Raw genomic sequence first — 11,052 nt, forward strand, 5'->3', positions numbered from 1 at the left:
AAAAATAGGAAGAAACAAAACTAAAACACCTGTAAATCAGTAAGGTGCTAGCAATAGATTTCCAAATCCATCATAATCTGTCTTTATTCTCTTGTTCTGTTTTTCAAATTTCCAATAAAAAAATAAATAACATGATAAAAGTAATTTCAGAATAAGGAGGAGTCCCTACTACAAGATCTGAGGGAGATGTTTTCTATTTGACAGCTTCCAAAGGTCAAATATTCATGCGACTGAAGAGAAACACCATCCAGAGACTAGACGTCTAATCTAACATTTGCTCTCAGCCAAAACAAATGTTTCTGTGCACATCAGGTTGTTTTTTTTTTTTATCTCCAGGCGTTCCTGGCAAAGGAATACAAATGATTTACAGCAGTATAATCAAATCAAATGGTCTGTCTATACAAGAAAATGATTTTCTTTTTTACAAATCAACAGAAACTTGAAGTTCTGTACAATATTGACCTGCAAAGCACAACGGCTATAATGTAATAAAATATGTAAACATATTTGCTGTTTTTGACACAGTTGTCTGTGAAAACAGATTGAATCACACGTTCACACTGGAGTTAAGTCTTAAGCCTGGAATTTTTTTCCTCTTTTTTTTTTTTAACATTGTGACAAATTAAATCTCCGCTGGACTCTAATTATGACAATGCATTTTGCCACATCATTTCAGGAAATGTTTCGAAAACTGGACAACAACAAAAATGAAATGGAAGAAAAGACAAATGCTGTAAGAGATTCAAAATTCAGAGAAGTAACATTATTATGTGTATTTTGCCTGGTGGATCCACTCTTTCACGCTTGAACACTATCTAGAATTTGGTTGCCATGCATAGCAGTCCAATCCTTAGCTGAGACGTAAGGGAGAGAGAAATATTGAGATACATTACAGTATCACATCCTGCTGAGCGGTCACTGAGCACTGCCTAGTCGACCCTGACTGGACATCATCCTTCAAAAAAACAAAAACAATAAGGACCTAAATTCATTAAATAAATAAATAACTTAATCAATGAATAAATAAAAAAGTAAAAATAAAAAGACAGCTTTAAGTACACGTATACTTTAGCTCATATCGCATTGATGAAAGCTACGTTTAATGAAACCGTTTGTAATGTGAAATCAGGTTTTGACTTCCAACTTTCCCGACAATCATAGTTTCTTGAGGTCCCTCACTTACACAGATGCCAGCACCACGTCACATACACCTCACATGCATGCTCAGAATGGCCGAAATGACAGTGATCGTATTTTACAGGGTTACAATGGACAAGGTTGTTAGAACTCCCAGGATCACACACCTCCTGACAGTCACTTAGGGTCGCGTGGATGTTAAGAGTGATGTTGTTCACACTGCCAAACGTCTCCAGCAGGGACTCCCTCAGAAGATCCACGTTGAGTCCCGGTGAAGTTGTACTGCATTGTCTCTCTGTAATGCTTACAATAGTAAGTGTGCTTCCATAAGCCAAAGTTCTTTTGTAAATGTTTCAGTGACTCACTAAGTCTTGAGTTCTCAAGAGATTTTTTCCTTTTTTTTTTTTTTTTTTTTTGAAATCACAGTTGCCAATATGGTACTGTCAAAATGTTTATAACTGTGTCCATACAGTTTATTTTTCTTTGTGTTGGGAAATGACTGCTGATTTCTATACATAATACTCCTTGTCCTTGTCTTTCGGTCTCTTGCTACCTGCGCTGCCTTTGGCGCTGCCGCTGGGTGCTTTATCCTTCACCACAGCGCCATTCGTTTGCGCCGAGTTGCTGATGTAGTTGCGCGTCTCGTCCACCTGGTAGGAACCCTCGTCCCTGTTCCTGTACTTGTACATGGCGTAGAGGAGGATGAGGATGCACAGGGCGGCGGCTGAGACAATGCCCACCACCATGCCCGTGGTACTGCTGGATTCCCGGATCACCTCTGAGGCCCCCGGGGGCACGCGGCGCACCACGCCGGGCACGGTGGGCAAGGCGGCGGGCACCGTGCGCAGCATGGGCGAGGTGATGAAGGGGCCCCGTGGCTTGGTGCCGTCCAGATCGATGGACGTGGGTAGGGGCAGCAGGACTATGTCCGGCTGCGGGGGTTTTACCTCGCGGTTGTTCATTTTCCCGGCGGGCAGCTTGGGTGGCGTGTCCGAGGGGACCGCCGGCGTGCCCCGGGGGTCGGGCAGAGGCGAGGTGGGTGTAGTCCTACCTGCCTCAGAGGCTTTGCTAGGCCTCAAGTCCTTGGCCTCCCACTTGGGCGCGAGGGCTTTGTAGCCGCCTTCATAAGCCGATGTGGTCAAGATCTTATCTGTTACCAGGGAGAAGGTGGTGTAAAAATCTTCATCGTCAGTAGGGGGCAGGCTAGAGTCGAAAGCTTCGCCAGAGCCAAACCCCGAAATCACCATGCCATCATCATCATCATCATCACCATCATCACCACCATCACCATCATCACAATCATCGCTGCCTCGGTCCGACAAGCAAGGTACCCCCGCCTCAGTGGCCATGGCCAAGGATTCTTTGGTGGTCTCAATAATGGTGAGGACGGGGTGGAGGGTTGGGGGGAGGGGGATGAAGGGAGAACGGGTGGATACAGAAGGGATGTCTATGGGGTCCTCGACTAGCACGGGGATGACTAGCTCCCCTCCTGGAAAGAGAAAAACAAAAACAGCAGTCAGAGAGCAGAAAGTCCTCCGAAGCAAGAAACAGCCAAACACCAAAAGAAACGGTAACCAAAGAACGTATAAAGCAAAGCTCAACATAGGGAGAAAATCAACTGAGGATAAACAAGGAAAGAAAGAACGGAAAATACGGTACCAGTGCAAAAAGAATGAAACTCAGAACCAAACAAGACCCAAAAAGAAAGAAAACAACAGCCATAAATAAAGTGTACGTTGCATCAAAAGGCTTTGAGGGATGCACAAGGGTGAGCCACATTAAACTGACTCCACATACTACCTCCTACATATCCTGATAGAAGTATGGTCTATGAGGACTACATTTATACTGTGCTATAAACTAGTCACGGTTACCATATGTTCTATATGCATGAATATTCATTACTTCCTGTATAATAAAAGTGTGAAATATGTGGGATGCCACACAAATTGTGGCCCTATATTTAGTTCTCTGAGATAAGGCTGCATGTTTCTCCACATGAAAGACAACTTCAGGCTTTTAAGAGGCTTGATTAATTTATCTTTGAGTGTAAATCCTTTTTAGTCCGTTCAAAAACTGAGCACCAAAAGATGCACTCTGAGGATAAAAAGAAGCAGAGGGTATTAGCATTTGTTTGCAATTCGAAGTGCAAGCCAGTGGGCCTGAAAGCAAGTTAACTAAGTCTGAAATGAGAAACTGTAAGGTGTTTCGTATTGCTGCTGAGAGAGGCACTTTTTAACCCTGTTGACCTGAAGACACATTAAGAAGCTGAAAAATGACAAGAGAACTAAAAAGGGAAAGGCAACGTTGTTTTGGACAGGAAGTGCTCCAAAGTCCAAAAGCATTACCTTGAGCCTCTTAAAAACCCAGACTGGCACTTTAGTGGGCCACACACTGATCTACAAAGGAAAAACTGTCCCTGCAAAAGTCACCACCCACAAGTGATAAAGAATAGAGGGAACAGCATAAGTGGGCTCCCCTCTTTGCCCTAGCCTCTTGCCTTTTGACCCCTACAGTTACCACAATGGCACAAAGTTACCGGGCAGTTCAATCACACCTGAATGTTTCCTTATTTGTACTTTTCTGGTGGGAGAAGCTCAATTGTTACGGTTTTGTTCTCCATTTTAGTGCGATGTTACTTTATTATTCACAAGACTTACAAACCTAGGAGCTTAAAAAAAACATTTGCCACAGCTACTGCCTTCTAATAAATCCTTTTGGGAACACTTGATACCACATGCTTTGTTGGTTAAACCTGTTGTTCGGTGACTACAAAGACTTTGAAACATTCAGATGTCTATTGAAGCTGCTTATCCTCTTGCCAAAGTGGCTTGTTTGTACAATGCAAAGTCTCACAAACAGGGCACTATAAAGAGATGCAAACCTTTTGGAACAAGAAAGAAAAGAACAGAACAGAAATGAAGTAAAACCAAAATCAAAATAATAATAATAATAATGATAGGAATAATAATTAAGGCATTACAAAAAGAGTTCAGAGTTAGAGCAAACATTGGAAAAAAAACATTCACAAAGTAAAGCCACAGATAGAGCTATCCAGAAAGGGATTAGTAGTAAGTAAGTAGGAAAAACAAAGTCAGCTCATAAAAGCCTACAAAAAATAAAATAAAAACAGTTTTCAAAAGGAAGAAAGCATACCATCAGTTTTGTCAACTTACGTCAACAAATTGCCCGCATGATTTTGGCAGGAAGAAAAAAAAAATTTACAAAAGAAAGTTGTGTAAGAATGCCTTTGGACAAGTTAGGTTAGTTTCTTTTCTTTCTTTTTTTTTTAGCAGTTTGTGATTAATTAGTATATATTTCTCTTTTTAGACAGGATGGCACAGGGAGGTAACAACACATACATCCACACATCATGACATGAAAAATAATCTTCACCATTCTGTTCAGGATATCTTTTTTTTTTGTTCTTTTTTGTATAAAAAGAAAAGTGTATTTCTATAATTCTTGCTTTGATAGATAAGTCTCTCAGTAAATATCTACAGCCTGATTAGATGACTCTTTTTCTTTTTTGCTCGACTTTACTTCATTAATGAACAAATGTATGACTGTACATATCTTAGAATCTCTACGTAAAGGGTTTGGGAGGAGGGAGTGTGAGACGGGGGTGGGACCTATGAACATACTAGGAAGGAAATGACATAGATGGGGGTGAACGTGTACATCAGTTGCCATGTCCATGTAAAGGCGGCACGAAGCGGTCGGGCGGCATTAGAGCTTTTGGCTGTAAGGAAGGGATGGGGATATACAAACAATGAGCATATACATGCCCATCTACAAAAGAGAACAGCACTCTCAACACTGACAGTTTTACAAACCCTAAGCTGCAACTTCTTTGCCATGCACAAAATTAGTCAACTCATTCATTGATTAAATCCAAATTTCAATCAGAGATAGCTATCAGCTAACAGGAAGATATTAAAGATCAGCATAGAAACAGTTTGGAACACTTTTCACAGATAGTGGTGAGGGTCGACTTTGGAGGTGTCTTCTCTTTTTTCTCTATGGTGGACATGAATTTTGAAATCCCAATCCAGCGGCATGGTTTTGATTTTTGATACCAAATCTTTGGAGAGAAAAAAACAACTCCTCTTGTTTAAGGAATAGTAATTAAGTCATAGAGAAAAGAGGAAGTTCCATTCTAATTAGGGAAGAAATCATCAAAGCATTGTCAATAATAGTGATTCTTAGCAAATTATCAGATAGTTTAAATTTGAACATTTTCAGAAGAGAAACATAGATACACATATATGTGTTTCGACATATATGTACAAAAAGACAAAACAAATTAGCAAGCAAGAAAGAAAGGCATTAAATTTTTCACACTATCAAAGATGAACAACCAGAAAGCACACACTGAGGCAGACAAAGAGGAGGGGGACAGTTCATAGGAAAAGTGTCACCACCTTCGCTTAACTAATAATAAAGACTTTATTATTAGTTACTAATACATTTCTCTTGTTAGTATTTTAAAACACAGGACAGGGCGTGCAATCTGGATGTACGTCAGAGAAAGAGAGGTCAATCGGACGTGGTTTTATTTTGGATTTTAGTTCCACTATAAGAAGTTGGGTTAATGCATGCTTAAGTAAGTTGCATTTAGGGAGAGTAATATACAATGACAATACAGCAAGCCATGGGACAGGTAGGGGAAGGGGTTTAAGAAAGGGGGTCGGAGGTCAGTTAAAATGTCACTGCCACTAAGGGCTGTGGGATATTTCTTTCATCAGCAGTTAACAGGGGAAGCAGGTGCACCATGGGTGATATATAACCAACATTATGTGGCATTTAGGCCCAGCGCATTCGCTAATTAATCAAAAGGGGAAGTAGAGTAGATAGTTAATGAGCTACTTTTCTGTTAAATGTTTAGATGCTTTGCGTTATGTGCATAACCAACAGCCTTCGTTTGACAGATAAACACTGTGTTGGGAAGGAGTTCCACTAGAGGGCACAGGGTGGTGGCTTTTTTGGGCTTCTGGTAACTTAAAGGAGACAGGAGAGGAACATATGAATCAGGTTTTTGTTTCGGAAACCTCATTTATAACGCAAAACTTTGGAGTTATGTATTATTGAAGAAATACGGCATCTGTCACACTATCCTGACTGTATTATCAACACAAATCCAAAGACCTGAAAAAAGAACTGTCATATACAGAGAGTAATTTGTCAAGCAGTATGCGTCTTATCAAAGGATAGGGAAGTTTTATGAAGATACCTAAATCTCAACATCTCTTAAATGTTTATCTTGAGGTTTTCTTTTATTCTAATGAATTGGCATTCTCCTGCTTTGTCTTTTGAGAGCTAGCTAGATGTTAACTCTACACCCATGTGTCATGTTGTCGATATAAAGTAATTTCATTAATTGTCTGTTTTTTTTCTCTTGGGTTTGTCAGGTTGTTTCCTTGTTATTTTGCTTTATCCTTGTGAGAGTTTGTTTTTCTTTTCTTTTTCTGTATGTGTTATAAAAAGTTTTAAATTTGTCTAATTTAATGTGGTTTTGGACCCCAGGAAGACAAATTGGTCGTCTAGGCGTCTGCTAATGGAGATCCTTATGATAAACTAATACACTAGTTAACGCACATCTAAAATGTGAATTTCCTGCTTGTCGTTCCATGCACTAATGTCTGACCTAGTACAGCGTGGCTTTCTACTGTATGACTGTAGTGTGTCTCAGCTAACAGCGACTGCTCATGTTGCAAAGCTATGATTTTATTCCACTAACTCCTCGCCTTGCTAAATAAACAATACCAGCCCAGAGTAAGTGATTTCATCCAAGGTTTTATTTATCCAACCCTGCCCTTGCTGTCTTGGCCTTGTTTGCATCCTTTCACTCTAGCTTTCAGCATCTGTTAGCTTTGTGCTCTATCAACAAAACACTTGGATGGGAGGGGAACCGCTGCAGTAAAGGGTCTCCATTAAAGTCAGTGCAGAGGACCTTGATGTTTTGGTAAACACTTTAATCCTGTGTAAGCTGTTGCACAAGCGCTGCACATCTTGCTGCATTTCTGAAGCAGACAAACAAAGCGCGTTCTAATGGGTTTGCTTAACCAGACTGCGTTTGTTTTTCTGCACTCGCTGTGATGGAGGGGATTTTGTTCTAAGCCTACAGCCTCCCTGACAAATAATTCTCCACTCTGCTCGACCTACAACCAGCTTCTCTGCGATCTATCTTTTTAAGCAAAAGGAAGTCAGGAATTCCAATTAATAAGTGTTTCTGTGCGCCAGTGCCTACTGACTAGCCTTAGCACAAATGAGAAAAACTGACGCTATCTTTTTTTAACCACAAAAACAAGAGCATGAAACAAACTGCAATTTTCCACACATTTTGCTTTTCATCATTTCTTGTAAAAAAATATGAAGAGGCTATCTGCCGCATGCCTGTGCTGGCTTTTGAAGAGGAATTAAGTAAATATAGTTATTTCTAAATGGCCGATTGACTGACTACCTCAGCAGCTTGGAGGCTACAGATGCAGAAATCTCAGAGCAGCACTTTCTCTTCACTTCCCTGCACTCCCTCTCTTCCTCCCCTGGCCTGATCCCCGTGTCCGTCCAGAGTTTGCTGAGGCTTCCGAATGGAGATGAATCCCGGCGGTGCGTCAGGGATTTGACGACGCCACACCATAAAAGCGGAAAGCCGGTGCACCAGCACCAACCCTGGATGAAGTGAGTCAATGGGATTTCGACGCTGCAAATTGTGGGCGAGTCAGTGGTTTGAGGCCCTGAAATCTCATTGTGGCTGCGCACATTGTGCCCAGACACCTGCTGTAGCAGATTCATCCACCTCTACAGGTAGGGAGTTGATTACCAGCGAGCCAGCAAAACACAGATTCTCAGTGCGGACACACTTAAAGGGACATGCCAGGGATTATATTGGTGCCCAGTGCAATGGCTGAGCTTTCTAGAAAGATGTAGAAGCTTAGCACTTTACCATGCTTTGAAATTATCTTATCGTGCTTGTGCACATCCCTGCCAAGAGAGGTCTAATTTCGCACTGATGGACAATTCATTTCCATCCTTAAAAAGTGAAACGCTGTTCTGTTTACAACTTCAGCAAGCGGAGAGGTCTGCCCCAGGAGGATGCATGCAACTACCTCCAGCTGGAGGAGGAGCATCCTGAAGCCACAGTGCATGGCAGAAAGCTCTTAATCTGTCATCATGTGGCCGGGCGCAGTCTGGCGTATGAAATTGGCATCTGCAGCAGGCGTGGCAACTCACTCTCTGTCAGCCGGTCGATTTGCTGTACAGCCGTTAGGCGGCACCTCTGCTCTCGGCGGATATGTGTCAGCTGAATAACCTTTAAACTGATCTGAGGCCTGTGTTGAAGTGACAGCCGGCCCGATGGGGCTTGACGGAAGCCATCGCTGATGCCACGAGGAAACTCAGTGATCCATCCCTATCATACTTCATTCTGTACCCCAACATGTGTCGGGGCTCTTAATATACAGCAATGAAGAAGTCACACAACATAACATCCATACTTCCTGTCTAACATTCATTTGAGCCACAGACTCTCCACATAACCACCAAGGCCAACGAGATGAGGAGAGATCTATAAATATGTTAGACCTGTTTGATCTGTGCCCCACTTTATCAAAGGCTGATAGGGTAATGGCGCATGCAGGGCCATTTCTGGCCCTTTTATTAAACACACAATCTTTTTGCAATCCATTTGACTGTCATATATGACTGCAACAGTTGTTTGCAGAGATTTGTAGGAGGCTGTCCTCCGTAGAAAAATGACAGTGTTGTGTCATTTGTTTAAACACATTGACCCACCCATATGTCTATGCTCGATAGTAACATTCTGACAAAGCAATGGTGATGAGGGGTGCACAAAGGATTCACCCATTCACAAGAGTCTGTGTCCCAACCGCCTACGGTAGTTTTGACAATGATGGCAATCTTCCCCTATCGCTAAACCTGATGTTTTGGCCATTTGGAGGAAGTTTAACATTGACATATTATCATTTAAAAAAAATGGATATGGTTAATGTGTTGTAATGTGTAATGTTAGCAAACCATTTCTGGAAACTAAACTGATCAGAGTGAAGCTAAAGTTACTAGCCCAAAAAACAAAAACATGAGCAAAGAGAGGCTAAAACGCTCCATACAGCTAAAAGGAACTACACAGTCGGATTGTAAGTCTCTGTGAGTTTGTCACTATGAGCAACTCCTTTTATGTTATACTATGATCTATTATTATTATTATCACAAAATAAAAAGTAACCCCAAATAGACTTTGACAATTTTGATCTAAGGAGCCTGATTCGACTGCCAATCTCACAGTTCACAATTGTCGCAGTGCCTGAAAATGCCGTTATGAAACAAAGAATCATTTAATTCGGTCTATATGAGGGTGCTAAATGTCGGATTTTACATTTAATTGCTTGGTCACTACAACAACAACAATTAGAAGTAAGAGCACTTATGTGGACAAAATTCACAAGTGCCCATACTCAGTACTGGTGACTACTGGCCAATTTCCTGCACTGGATTAGAACAACTTTACCAAGTGGCTATAGTGACTTAACCTAACCTTAAACATAGAAGTGGCGGATTTTTATGGATCATTTTAGAACAATATATATAATGTCACTTGTTGTTTACATACGTATTACTGGCACAGTGGAGCCACAGCAATATACTCATGGCACATATTAAATTGCCAGCACAATAAAAGTATATAGATAAAAGTAGTCATCCAGGCTTTTGCTGCTAAAACAAGTCAAAATATCTGCTCTGTATTTTTGCATTGATAGCATTAGTACAACATGGACTTTTTACATAAGCTTGTTATGAGTCTAAATTGAAACTACAGGATATATTGCAACTTGTAGGCACATAAATCATACTTGTGGATTAAGGAGAATCTTTTGCATCAATTACTAAAATATAATTACATATTCATCACAAAGATTGCTCAGATTACACGGCAATGACAAGCTGCAACTCTGTTAATCACTGTGAAATTAAATCAAAAATTGACTTGGTGTTTGCTTTTCACTAAACCGAGCATTGCATATTTTCTCATCAGTGATTTCCGGGTAGTAGTTTTACATAGAATTCCTGCTTATCGTGATACTTGTAGTGATGTCAATGTGTTCAGGGTTCTTATTCAGACATTGTCTCACTGCACACTCCTTATTTGCCCTCTTGTGGAACCTCCGTGGGATAAAGGGAACAGGTAAGGTTTAACAGTTTTATTAAACACACAGACAACACAATCACAAGAAGACCACGCACAGCAGACAAGACAAGCTGTTTGGCAGACACAGACGGAGCACTGACAGAGACAGCAGGCGCAAGCACAAACACAACACGCCTCCAAGGGAGGAGCAGCAGCGGGGGACCACCGCTGTAGCTCCGAACACACACACACACACAGACAGACAGACAGACGCACACACACAAACACACACTGACATGTAGTAGAAGCCAGCTGGGAGTTAGCCTGAGACTTATGGGTGGAGAAGAAGCAGTACACACAATGGATGCCAATCATATCCATGCATAAGCAAGGGAGTGCAGGGGATAAATAAGTTAGACTATAGAGCTGCAGTACAGTCCAGTACAGTGTGCATGCCACAAATGCCTTCTACTTGGAGCAACAGATAGAATAGAAAAACAGATATACTTTGTGGCAATAAAAGTCTTTTTATGCCATCTGCATTCAAACAGACATGTATATGCAGAAAGGCTAAAAGAAAGAAGGTGGGTGAGTCGGGATGGACGGGGGGTTTAACGCTCGGGAGGGGAGACAGGGAGTCATTCTTTCACACACAACTTTCTTGAGACAGAATGGGGTGGCCTGCACAAGGCCAAAAAAAGGATGATGGCAAGAAAAGATTTTGTTGCCGTTCATTTCCCTATGTTGTATCAAAAATGGGGGGGGGGGGG

At 41.4% G+C, this 11,052-nt stretch overlaps 1 protein-coding gene across 1 annotated transcript in view; it reads right to left on the reverse strand.

Moving 5' to 3' along the window:
• Window positions 1–315: 315 nt before the first annotated feature.
• The window catches only part of nrxn3b (neurexin 3b), a 324,175-nt gene continuing 313,438 nt past the window's right edge, over window positions 316–11,052 (reverse strand). Inside the window, exons 23-24 of the mRNA XM_032543642.1 lie at window positions 4,828–4,879; window positions 316–2,626 (exon numbers count right to left, since the gene is read on the reverse strand). Coding sequence (XP_032399533.1) covers window positions 1,647–2,626; window positions 4,828–4,879 — 1,032 coding nt within the window. The 3' untranslated portion in view covers window positions 316–1,646. The remainder of the gene's footprint in view (window positions 2,627–4,827; window positions 4,880–11,052) is intronic.

The sequence above is a fragment of the Etheostoma spectabile genome, chromosome 18 (genome assembly GCF_008692095.1).
Source record: "Etheostoma spectabile isolate EspeVRDwgs_2016 chromosome 18, UIUC_Espe_1.0, whole genome shotgun sequence".
NCBI classification, from domain to species: domain Eukaryota; kingdom Metazoa; phylum Chordata; class Actinopteri; order Perciformes; family Percidae; genus Etheostoma; species Etheostoma spectabile.